The sequence below is a fragment of the Oryctolagus cuniculus genome, chromosome 17 (assembly GCF_051225735.1).
Source record: "Oryctolagus cuniculus isolate XC-2025 breed Fujian yellow rabbit chromosome 17, ASM5122573v1, whole genome shotgun sequence".
Lineage (NCBI taxonomy): Eukaryota > Metazoa > Chordata > Mammalia > Lagomorpha > Leporidae > Oryctolagus > Oryctolagus cuniculus.
The window spans coordinates 12752623-12774407 of record NC_142883.1 but is presented as its reverse complement, the minus strand read 5'-3'; the positions used below and the strand labels follow the sequence as shown (position 1 = coordinate 12774407).

Sequence of the window (21785 nt, the reverse complement as noted above, 5' to 3'; positions counted from 1 at the left end):
AGGAGGCGTCTCTGCTGGAGTAGAACCCATGCCAGGAGGGGACAGGCAGCAACAGCAGGGTGAGACCGGACTGATCCGGGCATGCGCCACGCCAACTCGGACACTGTGAAAATGCACCCACCCATCCTTGCTCACTCTGGTCCCCCGCTGTCAGGCAAGAAGGCCCCAGCCGGACTCCCTGCTGCCAGACCCTTCCCCCACAATGGTGCCAGTGGTGCTGCTGTAATTACTGGTGCCCCGAGCCACTGCAAGGCAGCCTCAACTATTAACTGCTGGGTAGAACCGGAGCCTGCAAACACTTCAGCAATGGTGTAGGCCGCATCTGTACTCATGGGATCCGGCCAGGAATTCGCACAGAATCTTCCGCTGGTCAGCTGGGTGAGAGAATGGAGAGGGCACGCCTGGGCCCCGGAGGCAGAGTGTCCCCCACTTGGCCGCATCTCTCTGAGCCTGTTTTCTCAGTTACATGATGGTGACAGTCATGATGGCAATGACGTTTTTCTCAAAGGGTTACTGTAATGAGACCACATATAGGAAAGCATGCAATCAGGGCCTGGTATACAGGAGGTGTTTAACCAATGTTGGTTTCCCTTCTTGCAGGACCTTGGCACTCAATCCCAGCAGTGTCTCTGGTATGCCCTTACTGTCCGCCTTTTCTGCACCTGCTACTTGTGTTCTGACGTTGCCATTGGCAGGAGACCAGGCACAGAGAGAGACCACAAGATGAGGAAGGGCCACGGCTGCTTTCTGAGCTAAAGAGAAGCACCAGTCCTCTCCGTGGACATCAGGCAGACCCTGAACTCTTCATTCTCACTCCCCACCTGCAAAATGCGGGAGCCCTTGCTCATCATGTGTCTCCCTAGGAGCAGCAGTGCCACGGTCCCCATCACCCCCAGAACCGGCAGGGGTCAACAGACCCATGGGACTTCTGCGAACAAAGCCATCTGGACAAACAGCACTCTGTACTGAGTAGCGGTGAGGAACTTTTCTCTACGAGTGTTTATGCCCAAACTAAAGGAGCAATTTCACACAGAAGCAAGGCCCAGAAAGCTCCTCAATGCTGCTTTCTAAGAATACAGAACTCTTCTTGAAAGACAGGCTCACACAGACCAATGCTGAGCTGGTGTGTGTAAAGTAGGCCCAGGAACCCCCAGGACAGAGACAGGGTGGTACCCAAGGTGGGTGCAAGTGCAGAACACAACTGGCCCTCACAGCCATTTTTTTTTTTTTTTAAGATTTATCCATTTATTTGAAAGTCAAGGTTACATAGAGAAGGAGAGGCAGAGAGAGAAAGAGGTCTTCCATCCACTGGTTCACTCCCCAGTTGGCTGCAACAGCTGGAGCTGCACAGATCTGAAGCCAGGAGCCTCCTCTGGGTCCCCAACATGGGTGCAGGGGCCCAAGAACTTCGGCCATCCTCTGCTGCTTTCCCAGGCCGTGGCAGAGAGCTGGATGGGAAGAGGAGCAGCTGGGACTAGAACTGGGGCCCATATTGGATGCCAGTGCTTCAGGCCAGGGCATTAACCCACTGTGCCACAGCGCTTGCCCCCACCCAGCCATTCTTCAACACCTCCATGTTTGTTTAGATCATAAAAACAGTTTTGCCAATACTGCACTCACAACTATCCTTAGATGCATGTCCACATGCCTGTCCACGTGTGACTCATTCGGGTTCTCTTTCTTTTCTCCCTGGGCATATGGAGAATGGGCACAACCCACCAGCTCCTGGGGCACACAGAACACAAGTGGTCCCCTGGCCCTGGGCAGTGCTGGCCCACCGTGGGAGTGTGCAATGGCAAGTCCCATGTGGCGAGCAGCAGGGGGCTCCAAGGACACGGTCAGTGACAGCCATACTGGGGTCAGCTGAGTGCTGACTTTCAAAATAAATAATTCTTTTTTTTAAAAAAAGAGTTCTATGAATATTCCTGCACCCTCTCTTGGTGCACTCGTCCTTAACATCCCACCACTGGTGCCTCTGCCTCCATGCATGCTCTCTCCATCCCACATGGAGCCTTTTTTTTTTCTTTTCTTTTTTTGCTTTTGGTGATTGATTTGGAAGCTACAGATGCTGGAGAAAATGACCCCTAAAATATCTTCCCTTCCCAAGCACAACAGCGTCACCCAGAAACCTCATACTGATAAAAAACTGGTCTACAACCACTGTCCCCCAAGAGTCCTTCACAGCTATTTTGTTTGTTTCCTGGTTTGGGTCCAGGATCCAATCAAGTGTTGTCGATTGCACTTGGTTGTCAGGTCTCCTTAGCCTACTTTAATCAAGAACAGTAGCCTTCACTGTTTTTATTTTTCACCACATTGACATTTTTTTAAAAAAGCCCAGCCGGTTACCACACAGAACGTCTCGGTATCTGGATGTCTTTGTTTCCTCTCTGGATTAGATTCGGGTTGTAAGACTGTGGCAGAACACTGGAGAGGACTGTGGGCTTCCATGCCATCACATCAGGTCAGACATCCTTTCAGTGTGTGGCATTCCTGGGGAGCCCAGGTGCTAGGGACTGAATGTCTGGCCCCAAATCCTATGGGGAAACCCTAATCCCAACAGGACAGCGTTTGTAGACGGGGCTTCTGGGAGGGGATCAGGGTCCTTTGAGAGGAGAGAGAAGAGTTGTGAGGAAAGAATGAGAAGATGCCACCTGCAACCATGGAGACGGACCAGACGCCAGATCTGCCAGTGCCTTCTCCTGGGACTTCCAGCACTGAACACCCAGCCCCCAGAACTATGAGAAATGCAGGTCTGCTCTTGGCCCCGCCCAGTCTATGGCGCCCTGTTACAAGCCAAGATGCTGCATTAGCTCGCTTGGTTAAGGTGGTACGTGTCCAGCTGACAATGAACACTGAACATTTAGTTCAAGTCACAGGACTCTGGCTATATACCCTTAGTGGGATATCAAGATTTCCAAAAACTGCAAGAAAATCTTGAACTTCATTTAGTAGGCTTGGTCTTGGTGGAGGTATTGCTGTGATAGGTCTCCGTCTGCTGTACATAATGTGCATGAAACATATAGGTAAGCATAGGTTGCTTGTTTATTTCTTTGAAAGGCAAAGTCTTAGGTGGGAGGGGGAGGGGGAGGGAGGGAGAGGAAACAGAAAGGGGCGGGAGTAGAGCGATCTCTTTCATCCACCAATTCACCCCCCAAATGCCCGCAACATACAGTGCTGGGAAGGCTGAGGCCAGGAATTCCATCGAGGTCTCCCACAGGGCGGCAGGGCCCCGAGTCCTTAAGCCATCAGCTGCTGCCTCCTAGGAGGTATTACCAGTGATGCTGGATTGGAAGCAGAGCAAACGGGACTCAAACCAGTGCTCTGCGAGGGGACACCAGCGTCACAGGAGGCAGCCCGACTGGTGCGCCACACTGGAGGACGGGCGCACAGCTGCGGTCAGGAGCCAGGGACCCCCCTCCCCCACCCCGGGAGGATGTACAAAGAATACAGACGGTGGGGGGCGGTTTGGAGCAGCAGGGTCAAGTTGTCTAAAAAGTTTCCTCTGTGTCTACAGAGCACCTACAGAGCGTGCAGGCTTGGATTCTAAGGACTATTTGCCACTAAAAACTCCACACAAACCCAAACCAAGGTTCTGCAAAGGAATGACTGACGTACAGGGTGGGACCCAAAAAGCAAAACCATTCCTGTGGGGTGATGTGAAAGGACGCAAGAGCCAACTTGAAGCACCCCCTCCCCGCCTTGGCTAACTTTGGGACAGTCTGAGTATTAAAAAAAAAAAAGACTGAAAAATAACTCATGAGCCCAAACAGATACTTTTTTATAAATGTAGAGGGAAGCAGAAGAAAGGTCTTCTTTCAGAAGAGTGACAGCTAACCAATATAGAAGAACGCGTCGGAATTAGAGATTTACCATCCTACAGCCAGACGTAATAAGTGATCAAGGCTCCTCCGTGGACACTCGCCCCATTACGTGGGAGGCGGCTGGCCTTCAGAACAACACCCAGACGCATTACTCACAAACCAAAGGATGCCACCGCAGTGGGGGGGGGGTCTGCTTGAGAACCCCTTAATCAGCTTCAAGTGGGATGAGCTGGAGGACTGGAAGCCTCTCGCTGGCCCCTCTCTCTATCCCAGCCTGAGGGACCAGTTACAGCAGCTGCATCACCTTCCGGATCCTAAACCGGATCCAAACCCCAGAGTCCAGGTTTTATTTTACAGAAATTACCTCCTGTAAACACCTTTTTCCTTTAAACAAGCAGCTTGATTTAACGTCTCCTGCTGGCAGCCCAAACTGGTTATTATATCCCATAGCCTGCCACCATTGCCAAAGGCAGACACACAGAGCACTCAGGCAGTGGATGGGGCCACCTGCTGGCCGCCCCCTGCCCCACCCCCACCCCGAAAGTCCTCAGTCACTGTGACCCTGAACCTCGGGTAAATCGAAGGTTCGGACCGGGCAGTGGTTGCTCTGCTCCCATCGAAAACGGACCCGGCTTGAACTCAGAATCCTTTGACTGAGAAGGACGCATTTAACTTGGGGCCCATACGACAGGATCGCCTACAGACTGTGCCGCTTGTAAAAGCTGTCATCACGGCAGCCCTGCCCGCCCCTCCTCTCGCTCCCCCAGACCCGGAAGTCCCTGGATGGTGCTGAGCTTCCTGACCACCACCTGCAACGCCCTCGCGTCCCCTGCCTCTCTGGCCCCACTGCTCTGGCCGAGGCACCCAGGCTCGCAATGCACCTGGGATCTAGTGGTTGCTCTGCAAGTCCTTTTCACGTCTTCGTCACTCCCCCTTCACCCCCCAGCCCCAACCACACATTCCATGACAAGCTCTGTTCATGATTATTTTAGCACCCCTGTGCCTGGCCAAGAGCTGGGCACGTGCTCAATACGTATAATGAAGTCAGGAATAGAAGAACGAACGATCGAGCCTCCTTGCCTTGATTCCGCAGTGAGCACCCCAGGATAAGGTGAGAGAGCACCTACAAGACGACTGCTTTAATCACAGTGACAGAGTCTGAGGCCTGGGGAGCTGAGATGCCACACAAGCATGGGTCTCTGGGCCGCAAAGGAGCCTGGACAGGAGCCCAGCTTGGAACTTCGTGCTCTACCCCAAGCCAGCAACTCAAAGCCCTTGAGAAAATCGGTCTTCCTCAGGGTAATCTATTTGTGGGAGAGATTTGTTCCTGCAACAGCTGTACAGCACATGAGATTTTTTCCATTTACTTACAACATTAAATTGAAAATTAGTTCCCATGAGGGCTTTTTTTTTTTTTTTGAACCACTCCTTCAAATAAAAAGAGCACACAAGAATTTAGAAAACCTATTAAAATCATCGGCTGGAGGAAGAAAAAAGTGAAACTGTTCTGATAACATCAGCATCCCTGCCCACAGGCAAAAAAAAAAAAAAAAAAAAAAACCACCCATCTCGCAAGCCGAGACTTTTCCCATCAAGACTGCATCAATCTAGAGAGAAAACTCCGCCCTGGTTTCAGAAAGGTGATTCCCATCCCTGCAGGACTCCTGGGGGAGTCTCCCTGTTGTGCTGGGAATTAATTTCAACATGAGTGACTCTGCACAGGTGAAAATGGAGATTGAGCTCGTCTAGCAATTAACACAGCTGTGAGGGCTTCGGTTTAAATGCATTTTCCAAGCAATCACCTGCCTTTGGACCCTCAGCTCTGCTCGTTATGCTGCACTGTTTATATCTGCATTCCCATTAAAGCTGGACTACTTCTCACATCCCATTGAATCCCGCAGTTGGAGATGTCTTGCCTCTGCCTCTCAGTCCGTCAGCCTCCTCTGTTCCAGGGGTCATTCCCTGCCCAGTGCACCCCCCGTGGTACACTATTCACAGATGGCATCATTTGGCCCTTGATTGTACTTGGACTTGGATTGTTCTTCCACCTTCTCATGGGTTACTCTTTTCTCCCCTGGTTTTAAGAACCATACTTTCCGTAACCTTAAAAAACCTCATGGAGTGCTGGATGCAGGCATAGCAAATGTTTATGGGCTTAGTATTTGTCCAAAAGGAGACTCCTTAATTAACGAGAGACTTGGGAGGCTCCTAGCATAGGCATAGCAAGTCAGCCCTGGCTTCGAGCCCCACTCCATCACTTTCTAACCCTGTAACTTGGAGCAATTTCCTTCCCTTTGCTGAATTTTCTTAGTCATCTTGAAAACAAAGAGAAGAAGGGGCTGGCTGGTGCCATGACATGGCAGATAAAGGTGCCGCCTGCAGTGCTGGCAACCTGTATGGGTGCCAGTTCAAGACCCGGCTGCTCCACTTCTGATCCCACTCTCTGCTATGGCCTGGGAAAGCAGTGGAGGATGGCCCAAGTGCTTGAGGTCCTGCAATGGAGTGGGAGACCTAGAAGAAGCTCCTGGCTCCAGATTGGCCCAGCACCAGCTGTTGCAGCTTTTTGGGGAGTGAACCAGCGGATGGAAGAAAGATTGATCTCTCTCTCTCTCTCTGCCTCTGCCTCTTGGTAAGGCTGCCTTTCAAATTAATAAATAAATCTTTAAAAAAAAAAAAAAGAAAATGAAGAGAATGATAGTACTCATTTTGTGGGACTGTTGGAGGATGCCATGAAACAATGACTAAAAGGTGCTTAGCACAGGGAAAGCTATCCTAGGAACAGGACACTACAATAAGCACGACTTGTCATCAACAACAAATTCGTACCTAAGCTGGGAGGAGGGGCAGGCAGGTGACACCAGCAGGGACGCCACTGAAGAGGCTCTGCTTTGCATTCCTCATGGTACAACAAAGTCTTCGGCTCTTTGAGACCAATTCTCAGCCGCTAGCACAAATACCTGTTTTTCATAAATGTATCAGGTACTATTGAGAATATGATCACTTTGCTACTTAAATTGTGGTTATGCGAGGATGGGCCCTGGGTGAAGGACAGATGGATACTCTAATACTTGCGCGACTTCTGAAAATCTAAAACCACCTTAAACTCCGTGTTTCATTGACATATTCATTTACTAATCAGCCATTTCTTTGAACTCTGCTTTCTATACTTAGATTTCCTTTACAGAAACAACTGTGTTTGTAAAATGGACTCCAATTTGTATTGATCCTAGCATGAAAATACCTTCTTTCGACTTCTTCTATTTAAATATTTAACCACTACACGTATCCTCTGTGTGATCTGGCACAAGTTACCTCATTTCCTGTGCCTTGGTTTCTTCACTTAGGAAGGTGCTGAAATCAAGCCCTCACAGGTGTGCACACTTAGCTCTGAAGAGCTGAGGAAGTGGCTCTTCTGTGGAAAGCACTGGAGAAGTGCCAGCTGCTGCTGCTACTATCACTTCGGAGAGCTGCAAGTGGGCGTCGCCCCAGAATTCACCTGTTGAGTCAACGCCCAACCGGAGAGTATTAAGTAGGAGGGGTTGGCGTCTGGTGTGGTGGTTGAGACACCACTTGAGACTTCCGCAACCCATCCCAGAGTGCCTGTTAGAGGCCCAGCTCCACTTCCCATTCCAGCTTCCTGCTAATGTGCGCCCTGGGAGGCAGCAGCTCAAGTACTTAAGTCCCTGACACCCACATGGGAGACCCAGATTCAGTTTCTGGCTCCTGGCTTCAGTGTAACCAAGGCCTAGTTGTTGTGAACACTTGGGAAGTGAACCAGCAGATAGAGGATGGAAGGCAGATTGAATCTTTCCCTTCCTCCCTCTGTCTCTCTCTTTCAAATTAATAAGAAAAAAGAAAAAGTGGTAGGGCCTTTTGGGAAATGAAGTCATTAAATGCTGTGCCCTCATGAATGGGCTGAGTGCCTTGCCAAAAAGCTGAAAGGGAATGTTTGCCCCTCCAACCACACGAGGACATGGCCAGAGGTGCCAGCTGTGCAGCCAAGAGCTGAGAGCTGCGAGGAATGCGTGCCTATCACTTGTAAATTACCCGGTCTGAGGCATCCAGCTATACAGCGGCCTGAATGAATAAGGCATCATTACTCTTACAGCACTGCTGAGCCCGCACTCCGGGAGTTGAGCTGTTATCTATACAAAATCTTTTTAGGCTCATTTCCTAGGGACTTGACCTAAACAGCGGCTGTAAGTCACACTGGTTTGCTTGCACACATGGAAAGCCCATGTCCAGTTCAGTGATGGGTATGGTCTGCTACATGGTTCTGCGATTCTGATTCAAGGTCAATTGCCGGCATTGGTGCGATCAGCACGCGTGAGCCTGGACCTGATGGGATCTGGCCTTTCTCTTCCACTGTGTGTGACCCTGGCCAGGGCACCTGTGCCTTTCTGCGCAGTTTCCTACCTGCAAGCCTCTTGCAGCTTACGGAAGAGACTAAAAGCCTCGGGCAGCACCATGTGATTTAGGGCTTTTCTTCCAGGAGAAGGCATGGGGCACGTCCAGCATGCAGCGCGTGTTCTGCTTTATCCAGAAACACAACGGGTGACAATTCGACATTTAAAGCCTGTCCAGGCGTTCTGGCCTTACAAGGAGCTGCGAGGGGCACGGGCGAGCCCCGTGATTAAACTCTGCCTATTCACCTGGGATGCCTATTCTACTGCCAACAGCGGTCGCTGTGGAAATAAAGGCAAAGCACAGGAGTGTCCCCCACTACGAGGTCTGCTTTCCGCGGCTCCATCCCTCACGGCCTGCGAGGGCTTTGTTTGCCAGCAATTGTCTCCTCAGTGGCTCCCTCCCTGCTTGCCACCCCGACACACGGCTCTGACAAATGCCTCCGTAGAAGAGAGAGAGAAACAAGGGGGAGGATGTGACACCGCGGATGTCCTCAGGGCTCCCAGGAAGGCCTCCTTCCTCCGGGCAGAGAGCCACGAGAAAGGCAGGGGACCCCTGGATCGCAGCAGCCCAATCAAACGGAGACGGGGGTGAGGGCTGCATCCCCCACGTGCAAGGGTCCAACAGGGATGGTTTTTGGGAAAACAGAAGAACTTCTCTAGGACACAGGAAGTCCGAAGGGACTCTGTGTCGATGGCAGGGGTTTCAGCCCCAGTTCCTTCCAGCTTGACAGTTACACAGGTGGTTTTTCCTAAAGTGATCCAGGGCACGCTGTGTGGCCCCTCCTAGCAACACCTCTCAGTCCCTTGCTTCGTCTTCTTCCCCGAGAGAGGCCAACATTGGGTAGAAAATCTGCTTATTTGTCAAAGGAAAGAATTTCGAATGTATTTCCCAAAGTAACCTTTCCTGGAACTCTCCTTGCCCGTTCCTTTCTCTTAAACAGAACCCGCCAGCCTTTCTTCCATGTCTTCTGTCATTTACAAATAAATACCATTAAATAGCTCAACCTTCCTAAACACAAAGCCTCTGCTGACCAAATGAGACAAATGCTTTTGTCAAAGACAGAGTATTCAGGGGTCCATAACGGAGTCCCAGGAGCAAGGAGACAAGGCTGACATCTGGGCGTTACACCTAAGTCACGGAAGGAGAGGCCAAGCTGTCCCGAGCCCGTGGGGGTTCCTGGTCGACAAGACTCCGGGATGACTTGATTGCATGTACTGAGGCACCCACAGGGGGCTGTGGGGGAACTAAAGGAAAAGCCGTGCCCCAGCAGGGCCCCAGCTGCAGCTCTGAGAAGCCAGCTTCCTGTCCTGCCGGTAGGGAATCCAGTATGGGAACGGGAAGCACGGGGCTTGCAGCCTCAAGCCTAGGTTTGGATCCTGACTGCTCACTTAGCAAACCTGCAACTCTGCAAGTTACCAATCTCCCTGTGCCTCAGTTTCCTCTTCTTGAAAAAGGATGCTAACAACCGGGTTGCCGTGAGGACTAAACAGATCAACTGTGCAAAGTTCTAGCCCCGTACCTCAGACAGCAGCAGCATACAGCTCCTCACTGACTGCTGCTGTTGAGGTGGAGTTATCCCGAGGTCATCACAGCCCCCAACCCCCTCCCCGCCACTAAACTTCCGGATCATCCACGGTCTCCCTCCTCCAAGCCTATCAACCGCATTTTGATCAAAGGGCTTCCCTGTTGGGGCGAGTACAATGGCAATGCTCTCAATAGCCCAGACCACTCGGGGCTTGTGACTTTGTACGACCTTGAGTACTTGGGCACACTGGGGTGCCCAGGCCAGTTTTCTGGGAGATGTGTGAAGTCCGCAGGGCCCAGGCACCGTGGTGACTCCAGCAGGACAGACGCCTTCAGCCCGGCCCCCGGCTCGCTCCCTCTTCCCCTCGTGGAGCTGCTGCCGGCCGAGCAAGGCTTACCCGTGACGTGGAGCTTTTCATCGGTGACCTCGGCCTTCAGGTAGATCCGTCCCCTCTTCTCCGTATGGTCCATCCCACACAGGCTGGGGACATTGATCACACACTGCTTGTGAACGTTCATGTCGCAGGCTGTGGGTGGAGAAAGCACAGGGTGAGGGTGGCCATATGCTCTGTGCTCACTTCTTCAGTGTTTTGCTGTCGGAGCAGAAGTGAAAATGAGTTACCCCCCAACTTGATACTTTGCTGTAATGTTTGCAGTGACATAAAGAACTGTTAGCAGATGTCCCTTACAGCAGAGGCTTCGTGTGAGTGACAATATCCTTAAAATACCCATACTATATTTGTTGAGTCCTAACTGAAGCAAAATGTCCCAGCTTGGTCTTCCGTGAGGGTTTCAACTAACAGGATGCAAGATTCACGCAGGTAATGAGTACAGAGCCCCGACTAATCGTATTTCCTATACACAGAGGCAAATACTTTGCACATTTTAAGCAGGGGATGCTTTTTGCCAAAGAATTCCTTATGTCTTTCTGAGCTCACCAACATGAAAGAGTGAAAACACGTGGGTTGGGTATAAGAAATTCATGAAATTTTCTTTTCCAAAACTAGCCTTGCATTTTCAAGAAGGTTTAAGTACATTGCTTTTTATTTTTTTAAGAACCTGTGTTTGATATTTTAAACCTGTCTTCAAATATTTAAATATTATTTCAAGGAAAACAAATAGAAGCCTGGCATGATCAGCCATTCTTTTCAGCTAACATTACGTGGGCGAAACGGGGGAGGATGTGAAAGAGATCAGTCTTATTGCAGTGAACCAAAGAAACCCTGAAAATAATCCTGGGCGCCTACTGCGAACCCGAGACTCTGTGTGGGTGTTCCGGCTCCCCGTCCTTGGGCCCTGGTGCTTCCATAAGGAGGGGTGGCGGCTGGTGCGTCACAGTTCCTGATGGGATGCTGACGAGTTTGCTTCCTTTCACTTTGAGTGTTTACCACAGGACAGTAAATGGTGAAAAGCATCAGGATGAGGTGTATCTGCTGTGTGTTAAACACTGGAAGCAGGATGACGGATACACTGGGGAAGGGTGATTAGCTGATTGACCAATGTGGACCCTGGTGTTTTTTTTTTTTTTTTTTTTTTTTTGACAGGTGGAATTAGACAGTGAGAGAGAGAGAGAGAGAGAAAGATCTTCCTTTTCTGTTGGTTCATCCCCCAAATGGCTGCTACGGCCGGTGCGCTGTGCCAATCTGAAGCCAGGAGCCTGGAGCTTCTCCTGGTCTCCTGTGCGGGTGTAGGGCCCAAGGACCTGGGCCATCCTCCACTGCACTCCCAGGCCACAGCAGAGAGCTGGACTGGAAGAGGGGCAACCAGGACAGAATCCGTTGCCCCAACCGGGACTAGAACCCAGGGTGCTGGCGCCATAGGCGGAGGATTAGCCTAGTGAGCCGAGGTTCTGGCTGTGGACCCTGTTAACACTTCTATTTTGGGAGTGAACAGTTGAGGATCCTGTACCTTGATCTGGCCCATAGAAAAGTTGGGCAAGTGACAGAACGTGCGTTAGCTCAATCATATCTTTACATGTGTGGCCCGATTCCCAGGGTACTGGAAACAGATGGCGACAAGAAGACAATGGAGCTGCGAGCGCACTGGGCTGTGCTGCTGTCTGGCTCCATCTCAGACAGCCTCTGCTGCCTGCAGCAGCTCCTCTGTCCTCTCCCATTCTGTTTCCCCCTTTACAAAGGAAGAGCCTGGCCTACCCAGGAGGCTGCTCCCTGCCACCACAGCTCTAGAAAGGGATCGTGTGTAGATAAGGCACAGGGAGCAGCTTCTCACCGCAGGAGTTAGGGCAGAGGATGGGGTCTGGCACCATCTGCTAAGTTTTCTTCTCCCTTCAGAAAGGAACATGAGCAGTGCCCCCACCCCCCACCCCAGAAGCTCTAAAATTCCAAGGAAACAAGTTTGAAACAAAACAAAAGCATTGGTCCAGGTCAGTGGTTTTCAACATTTCTTAGTAATGGATCCTGTTTTGCAAATGAAATCTAAAGCAGAATCCTAATAGACACAGGAGATGACTGTTATTCATTAGCATAAATTTAGTTAATAAATTCAAATTTATACCATTTATTTATTATAAAGACATTCAAGGACAAGCAATAAAGCCCTCTGATCTGAAGGAAACTTGGAACCAGATCTTAGGGATGCCAGCTGACATCTGCTACAGCTTGAATGTGTCCCTTAGAAGTCCATGTGTTGGGGCCGGGCACTATGGTGTAGTGGGTAAAGCCGCCGCCTGCACTGCCAGCATCCCATGTGGGTGCCGGTTTGAGTACCGGCTGCTCCTCTTCTGATCCAGCTCTCTGCTGTGGCCTGGGAAAGCAGTGGAAGATGGACCAACTCCTAGGGCCCCTGCCCCGATGTGGGAGACCTGGAAGAAGCTCCTGGCTTCTGATTGGCCCAGCTCTGGCCATTGCAGCTATTTGGGGAGTGAACCAGACGATAGAAGACCCCCCTCCCTCTCTGCTTCTGCCTCTCTGTAACTCTGCCTTAAAAATAAATAACTCTAAAAATAAAATGAAATAAAAAAAAGTTCATGTGTTGGGAACTGAATCCCCAAATAGGGGGCCCCAGGATGGCACCAGCAGTTCTATAAGGAAGACGGAGCTGAGCTTGGACGCTTGCTGTCTGCCCATGCAATGCCCTCCACCGCGCTACGCCACAGCAGGAGGGCCGTCACCAGATGCTGATGTCAGGCCCTTGAGCTTCCTGGCTTCTAGCACGGTGAGCTCTTTATATAAATTTACCGAGTCGCAGATATTCTGTTATGGCAACAGAAAACAAACTAAGACAATGTCTCAGACCAGCGTCAGTAGCCCATTCATTTCTGTATTCTGTTACAGCTTTACAGTATTGGAAAATGCTGGTTCATGCACAAATGTGTATGCCAAGGGGAACCATGTTAGATTGTTTGCTTCTGCATCCCAGGGACCCTTAGCTAAGTGGATGTGGCCGGAGAAACATGACTGCAGGTTCTGTCAAATCAATGCATTCTCCTTTTCACCCCCAGAGCACTGCCTTTGTCAAGGTGGGATATGCAACACAGGCAGATGTTTGTTTCTGGTCCAGAGTTTAAAATACTTAAAAATACGTACACACTTACAGGGCTGGGCATTTTGGCAGTGGTTAAGATGCCCGCATCCCCCTGGGTTTGAGTCCTGGCTCCACTTCTGATTCTAGATTCCTGCTAATGTGCACCCTGGGGGGCAGGGGTGACGGCTTAAGTGGCTGAGTTCCTGCCACCCACGTAGGCGACGTGGCTTCGGCAAGTCTTGGCTTTGTGGGTATTTAGGGGTGTGTGTTCTCTCTCTCCCTCTCTCTCTCTTTCCTTCTCCCTCCAAATTAACAAATGAAATTTAGATCCTTAGGGAACACATTTACGAATGCACGCAGAGTCAGCACTTGTAGAACCCTGCAACACCACGTGTCTGGAATCCTAGGGGTTCCTGAGGAACAAAGACCACTGGCCTGGAGGATGGCAAAGGCGTCGTTAGGCGCTAAGTGTGTAACCGCAGGAAGTGGACGCTGCCTGTGTTCTGAGAAACTCTCTGTCTGTAATGGTCCCACACAGTCACTCTGCACCCTGTGTTTGTTCCCCGGAGAACAAAGGAAGGCTCTCGGCCCCTGTGGCAGTCAGGAGTGAATGGCAACACGCTGTGATTTCCACCAAACTTTTACGCGTATTAGAAATGTGAGCTTGGTAATTACCTTCTCATGTCCTAAAAGCCCAAGTTTTTATATTTAATCAAAGAGTCTGGGGAATCCCATAATTTAAGAATTCTCGAAGCAAAGAGTTTCCACGCTTGCTTTTCTTCCCTCCTGGTGTTAATACACAGAGGACAACGGAAAAGGAGAAAGGACATAGGCTGAAGTCCTTGACAGGGGTCGTGGGCGACTTCTCCTTGAACCAGACGGAGGTAAATCTGATCTGTCTACACTGTGCAGGGTGAGCGAACTTAAGATGTGAGCCTGGCTTTTATGTTCATTTTGGTTTCAGTTTTAAGGCGCGCCTCCTGGATTTTTCCACCGTCCACCCACTAATTAGAGACATGGGAGGATAATGACCGTGGCTGCTCAGCTTATGTGGAAGTTCAACCAAATGCGGGGTCTGGAGGTGGGGAGCCTTCTCCAGGCTCTGACTAACCTGCATTTTAGGATGACGGATGGTTTCTACCACTGAAAGCAAAACGTGACAGCACCCACCAACCTCATTTATAAATCAAGTACCTCTGCCTTTTGCTCTTAATTGGGCAATTACGTCATGTAACCAGCTAGAACTTGGACAGCCGGGTGATTCTACACTCTTTCCCCGGCTGGCACGCATGGGAGCTAAATTCCCTCTGTGGATGAGCTGGTGCTGAGGATGGGACCGGGCCTTCCGTGCTCGGCGATCCTTGCCATCTGCCAGAGAAGAAAACTTACTGTCACATTTCATCCCCTGGTGGATGAGTCCGTACAGCAGTGACCCACAGTGATCGCAGAAGGTGGGGCTCCCGTAGGTGTGGATTTTAAACTTGTGCTTGCTCCTGGGGTCCTGGGAGGAGAGAAAGCACAGTGCTCACTCCAGGCCTGGAAGGGACATGTTTTTGGATAAAGTCACTGTACCCCATCCCCCGCCAAGGCTCTATAACACCAGACCATGCACCATTCTGCAGGGTCATGGGATGGTGACACTGTTGCTGCTACACCAGATTTTTACATGATAAATACCCATTTTTCTTCTCTGGCATGTGACTGGCACACGCCAGACTTCCACCAATGCTATGACCTCTGGACCTATTGTCTTCAAAGCCCTTGGGGGCTTTGTTGTTGCTGTTTTAATTCATTATTTATTTTCATCTTATTTGAAAGGCAGAGAGACAAAGACAGAGCACAATCTCCCATGGCTGGTTCATTCCCCAAATGCCTGCAACAGCCAGGGTTGGGCTGCACCAAAGCCAGGAACCCTGAACTCAGTCTGGATCTCCTAGGTGGTGGCAGGGACCCAAATCCTTGAGCCCTCACCTGCCGCCTCCCAGGGTGTGCAGTAGCAGGAAGCTGGAGTCAGAAGTGAGCTGGGATTCAAACCCAGGCACTCTGACAGAATGTGAGTCCCAAGCAGAATCGTAACTGTTGCACCAAATGCATGCCCACAGCCAGTGTTTGAAACAAGGCAGCATCTCTGTCCCCCAGGACACACAATCAGGGCCTGTCTGTGAGGCAGCTCCGAGTTTCCCCGGATCTGAGCCTTCAAGAGAGCTCCTGTGCAAAGTTTCCAAAGATTTACAATGCGCTGTGAGAGCAGACGTACTCTCAAACCGGCAGGGACCTTGTCCTGGGCCTGTGCTATTCCCGGGAGCGTTAGCTGGCACAGGCAGACGGGTCTCGGAAAGGCGCTGCAATTCCCTCCGGCAGCCCTGCCGCAACGCCACCGCTTTCCCTAGCACACCACACAAAGGACCCAAAGGGTAACCGGACGCGCGTTTCTGTGGCTTTGTTCTTCCTGGTAGGTAAAGTGCAGTTGTGTGATTCACGGATGAATTATAGACAGGGAAGTACAAACTCCGTATAGCATATCACGGTGGTCCACAAGCTTAGACTCTGGGGTCACTGCCTGGGTTCCGACTCGAGCTCTTCTACTCTACAGAAGCATGGCCTTGGACAAAGGCACATCATTTATCCTTTCTGCCTCATCTGTAAGCCGGGAATTAATAGCACCTATATCCTGTGGTTGTCATGGGGACAAAACGCGTCAATCTTCACAAATGCCCAGAAGGGTGCTTGGACAGCACCAAGAAGACGGAGCAGGGAAGTGCCTCTGCCTACTGATAAAAAGCGCCTCTGCACTTCCCAGCACTGATAAAAATAAGCATTCTCCCTGTGTTGTTGGTTGTATAATTATTACCCTCATTTTACAGGATGTTATTGACTTTCCCAAAAGACACGTGGGGTGTGCCGGCCGCAGTGCACCAGCCGCGGCAGCCATTGGAGGGTGAACCAATGGCAAAAGACACGTGGTATTTGGAAGCCAGGGCTGAGACGTGGCCGACTTCTGATTTCTATCTCAGGGCTTCCAGAGATCTTCTCAGGATGAGGATCTGGCTCTTAAGATCTTTTAATTTTTATATCTGCAATGTATTTTTTTTGGCAACAAATCTGCCACCTGTTTTTATAAATAAACTTTTATTGGAACATAGCCATGCTCATTTATTTACATATTTCTCTGGCGACGGGGCAGAGCTGAGCGGTTGTGTCAGAGCCCATGTGAGCCAGAAGCCTGCAGCGGTGCCCTCCGCCTGTCTAGGAAAGGCCTGCCAGCCCCCGTGTTAGGACAGTGGTTTACCAACGGGTCCCTACGAAGCGTCACATCACCTGGAATCTGTCAGAAATGCAAACTGTGTGACCCTCCCCAGCCCAGCTGAATCAAACACTGGGGACAGGGCTTCACCGTCCAAGTTTTAACAGGCCCTGCAGGTGACGCTGATGGCAGGCACAGCAGAGATGGCACCTCTGCTTTAGCAGGCCGTTCCACAGTCGTCAGTGCCTAACAGGTGCCAAGCAAACACACACGTAGATGATTAACGGTGTTCTTGGGACAGGTCACCAGTTCACCTTCCATGTGTTTCTCTTGGGTGTGAAAAATCAACATCCTCAAAAGATTCCTTCTCCTAGCAAGTGGTAGCTGTGACTGTGTTGGAGGTAGGGCCGTGGACTTCCACCACCAACGCCAGCCCACAGACTTATCCAGGCCCCCGGGACGGGAGGCAGCAAGTCGAGGGAACAGGCTGGTGTCAGCACTAATCCGAAGTACCCAAGCTGACAGCAAAGGTTGCATCCTACATCTTGGAGGGCAAAGACGACGCCGGGGGAAAGAAGTAGACCAGTTTTTCCCTGCAGAAACGAGACATCAGCTGCTGGCACTGAATAAATCAAGAATGGCAGCTGACAGAGAGCCCTCTGGAGTCTTGCACGCCAGGCAACAGCAGGGCGGCTGTCCTGGACTGTCACGTGGATCTCTGGTGACATGGCACACAGGCAACTCGCTCCACTTTGCAGGAACTCCAGGTCTCCCTCATCCAGCACTCACAGGGTGTCATCAGGCCCCAGCCATCTGGAGGGGTGGGAAGAGAGGAAACAATGGCTTCCACTTCCTGTGTAAGCACCAAGTCTTGGAGTCCTTCCAGGTTCCCAAATTACAGGTGTGGCCAAGGATCCTGCCAGCACAGTAAATGACCTCAGCAAAAATAGTAACAGCAGCACCTGCTTGATGGTTGTCAAATGTGCAGATACGTGCTTTATGATAACCAAGAACGTCTTGGAACCAGAGTCTCCCATTCAAAGAGTATTTGCCAGGATTCTGGCGACCTGACACAGACTCTGCGATCTTGAAAAGTCAGTCACTAATTTATAAAGCAGAAGTAATAGCAGTCTGCCCATGTCACGGGCGAAGGGTGAAGTTCAACCTCGGGGAACTATGAGAAAGGTTTGGCCACGTGGATATCACTGGACGGACACACGAGATTATTATTATACACCCTTGGAAGGTAAAGGTACCACAGCGAGAGCTAACTGGCTGTGACTCAGGAGGATGTGCAGAGAAAGCTTGTACTAAATAAAGATCTCCCCAGGCTCTTTGTGTTTCTACCAACAGCTACTAACCAGCAGTGCTTTTCACTTCTTCTGGGACCTGATTTCTTCCTCTTGGCCCCTAAAGGTGTTGGGTGAAATCGCCATTCTTTAAAATGGTATTTCATGGGGCCCTATGGGTATCAGGAGGTGCCCAGGGCTGCTAAGGATGGAGATGGGAGAAGGCAAAGGAGAGAAGTCACTGCCAAATTCAAGTTGGAGACAACTGGACTACATGGTCTCTTCTGTGCCATCTTGATTAAAAAAAAAGTTTTTATTTTGAAATCATTTAAGACTCACAAGAACTTGCAAAAATAGTACAGACTGTTCCCGTGCGCTCTTCATCCAGCTTTCCCCAGCGAGAACATCTTACATAACCACACGACGTGAACAGAACCAGGACACAGACGCCGCTACCACGCCATCAGCTAAATGGCAGGCTTTAAGGTTTCACCGGGTTTTATGTGCATAATTCCAAGGCAAGTATTTTCATTGTACAGCTTATGAATTAAATCTACTTTTGACCGAGGAGGGAACATCGGCTGGCTAAGTACTACTAACTCAAGTGCAACAGCACTACAGTGACATCTGCTACTTGTGCATTAAACATATAACCTGTTGGTTCTCTCATTAAGGGATCGTGGGAGGATGCATCTAAAGCATTATCTGAAAAGTCAAATCTGAATGTTTCTTCTTTTTGCTTTTAAAGATTTATTTGTTATTTATTTGAAAGGCAGAGTTACAGAGAGGGAGAGAGCGAGCGAGCGAGCTCCATCCACTGGTCCACTCCCCAAATGGCTGTGACGGCCAGGGCTGGGCCAACCTGAAGACAGGAACTGGGAGCTTCTTCTGGGTCTCCCATTTGGGACCTTTCAGGAAAGCAGCGGAAGATGGCCCAAGAGCTTGGGCCTCTGCACCCACGTGGGAGACCCAGAAGAAGTTCTTGGCTTCAGTCTGGCCCAGCCTTGACCATTGCAGCAATTTGGAGAATGAACCTCTTGAATCTTTCAAATAAATAAAATAAATCTTAAAAAAAAAAAAAAGAAATATCACACCCTACCCCAGAACTCTGTACGGTTATTGTGTGTTAACTGACCATTACACATTGCCTTTATGTACTGAAGTGTCACACTCTACCCCAATAACCAGTACAATTAAAATACAAAGAGTGTGTAGGCTTCGGGACTTCCAGAGGGTGCTTGGAACATGGATGGAGAGACAAAGCAAACAACGGAACCCCAAAGCGTCAGCTGTCCCCCACTGGCCCCAAGTAGGCTTCCTTATGGTTGCCAAGTGAATTGGGCAAACAATGACTCCTGTGGGGCTCACAGGTGGGAAGGGAAGCTGCGGCATGGAGAAGCTGATGTCCTTATCAGGTGTCCCAGTCTCACTTGTCCTCAGGTTCTGAGGAGTCTTGGAACTCTATCACACATCTCCAAACCCTGGCATTCAGTCCTTCTCTGGGGTGGTTGCCCCAGGCGGCACCCCAGTTTCTCTTGTCTGAGAACTAAGAGTGATTATGAACTTTATCCCTGAGCTTCCTGGACACCAAAGCCTAAAGGGGAAAGAGACATCGTAGGTCCCCGTGGGGCAGCAAAGCCACCTGCATGCAGACATCAGCCTTGTCCTGTGAAATCGTGGCTCAGCCACAGCGGCCCTTCACTGAGTGATGAAGCAGACTTCTGAATCATTAATAAAGCGCCCTTACACCGCCGGCACCAAGGAGCCTTTGTCACTGTCCCCTCAGCTGTGGCAGCAGGTGGCATCTTCGCATAAAGTGGCTGTGGCAGGTGAGAGGACAGTCCTAGGGTTCTAGGTAATGTTTCTTCTTACACAAGAGCACGTCCGCAAGTTTGTAGAAAAACTGAATTAAAAACAAATTTATTTTGGTGCAAAAATTTTTTTTCAAAGCCCATGCATGGTTTTTTTTCAAAACATGTCTTTTGCAAAATGTGTTTAAAGACCCTTGTGTAAGTTACAGCCAATCTGGCTGCACTTAATGTCACAAAGAGATAGCTGGCATAAGCCGACTCTGCGGACTACCAAGGCAGCAGCGAATCCCTTTTTACTGGAATGCATACAGGCCTGTCTGTCTGGTTCTCTGGGCAAGGGGAGTCTCTCATTAAGTAGAATAGGAAGCCTGCTCACTTGTCACAGCCTGACATCGTATACTAAGGGAAGGAAATACTTAGCAGGTGTACTTCTGCCACCTCTGTGGTTGGGGTGGGGGCAAACAAATTCTGAGCAAACCACTTCCCACAGACACCACTGAGGTCTCATCCACAAATCTAAATCCAGATCACTCAGGATGCAAAAAATAAACCAACCAGTGAAAAATTCAAGTCCTGTTGAGAGCATCTGCCAGCCAGCTTATTTCCTTGGACAGCAGCTTAGATCCTTAGACCATCCCGCAACATTCCTACCAAGACTCTCAGAGTCCTTCTTCATCAGCAGCATCATTGCTGCCGCCATCACTTTGCAGTTTGTTGAAAATAAACCCACAGATCCACGCTGCCCCAGAATTTGGATGCCGCCTGGGCTCTGGGTTTCCCAGATGCCTCCTTGCTGCACCGGCTGTCACCACCTGGGCTGTGACCACGCTGGGAGTTGTGGTCTTCAAGGATGAACTGAATCTGGCCGTGTGCGGGGTGAGGTCTCCGGGTGGGGGGGGGCAATGCTCCCCGCACCCCAGGGGTGCAGGTGACCAAGGAGGCGGCGGACCAGGCTGCATGTGCGCAAGCAGATGTCGCTCCACGTGCCCTTTAGATTTGATGAGTAAGACGACGGACAGCAGGGCTTCGGCCGTAGGTCACCCCGGCTTGAGTTTTCCACTTGAGCTTGAGTGCCTCCAGGACAACCCGAAGCTTCCTCTCAGAGGACCAGGACATTTCTCCCGAGGGCTGGGGCGCAGGCTTGAAGGGCTTCCGGAAAAGGCTCTAGGGTGTGACTTCCTGCAGCGCTCAGAGCAGGGTGGCTGCTTCAGCCTGCTCCCTCTAAATAACGAGGAAAACACTGGCTTCCACCACCAGATGAGCTCTCGTGAATCCACGCGGGAGCCCAGCGTGGGTCTAAATGTCACTCACCCACACCTGGCCACACAAGCAACACAAGAACACTGTCCCAGGGAGGCGAAGCTGCTACCAGTCCTGGGATCTTACAAATCTTTGCAAGTAGTTTTTTTCAACTTTATGACATAAAAACTTCCTACTTTAAGATTTTTTTTAAAAAATTTTTTTGTTACTGTGAGAATGTTACCAAAACCAGACCATGCAGTCTGGGTTTTTTTTGTGCCTTAGTGTCACTGTAATGAGCACATTGTAATGTTATGTCCTGAGCAGGGCACCACAGCCGGCTGGCTCTCTACTGGGGTTTGGGTTACTCTTTGCCTTTGACCACACTGGTCTTGTTGAAGGCTGCCTGTCTGAACGAAGTCAAAAGAACTTCCATTTTTGGTGAGACTAATTAAGTACTGATTCTGATCTACATTGGGAATTTTTACAGGTGAGCTAACGGGTCAACCCAGACTTTGCTAGTGGAAAGATTCTTAGGAATCCTTTGCTCTGCTATGCAAGATGCAAGAGCTATTAAATGCAGAACAAACTCTTCAAGAAAACATGCTCAGTCAGTCTCCACCAGGGAGGCAATGGCTAAATGAACTGTGATATATTTCTACCCTGGAATACCATGTAGAAATTAAATCAAATGAGCTAGATCTCCTTCTGATAACATGGACAGATCTCCAAGATGTACTGTCTAGTGAAAAGAGCAAGTCACAGAGTGAACATAAAACACAATGACATTTATGTTAAAAAACAGAAACAAAAATAACCTCACACACAGAACAATAATAGTTTTTCTCTAGATAGATGTGCATGTAGAATGCCTCTGGGGAAGCTGGGGACAGGCCAGGTTCAGAGATGGAAGTGAAAGGAAGCTTTCAATATTATCTGAAAAGATTTCAGCTAATAAATGAGTTCC

General features: G+C 50.0%; 1 protein-coding gene across 3 annotated transcripts in view; it reads right to left on the bottom strand.

Moving 5' to 3' along the window:
* Positions 1-21785, bottom strand: part of PRKCA (protein kinase C alpha) — a 429630-nt gene that overhangs the window by 107875 nt on the left and 299970 nt on the right. For all 3 annotated transcript variants that reach the window (XM_051824401.3, NM_001101724.1, XM_089316626.1), the window contains 2 exon segments: positions 14625-14736; positions 10151-10279 (listed from right to left, as the gene is read on the bottom strand). In XM_051824401.3, the coding sequence (XP_051680361.1) occupies positions 10151-10279; positions 14625-14736 (241 nt within the window).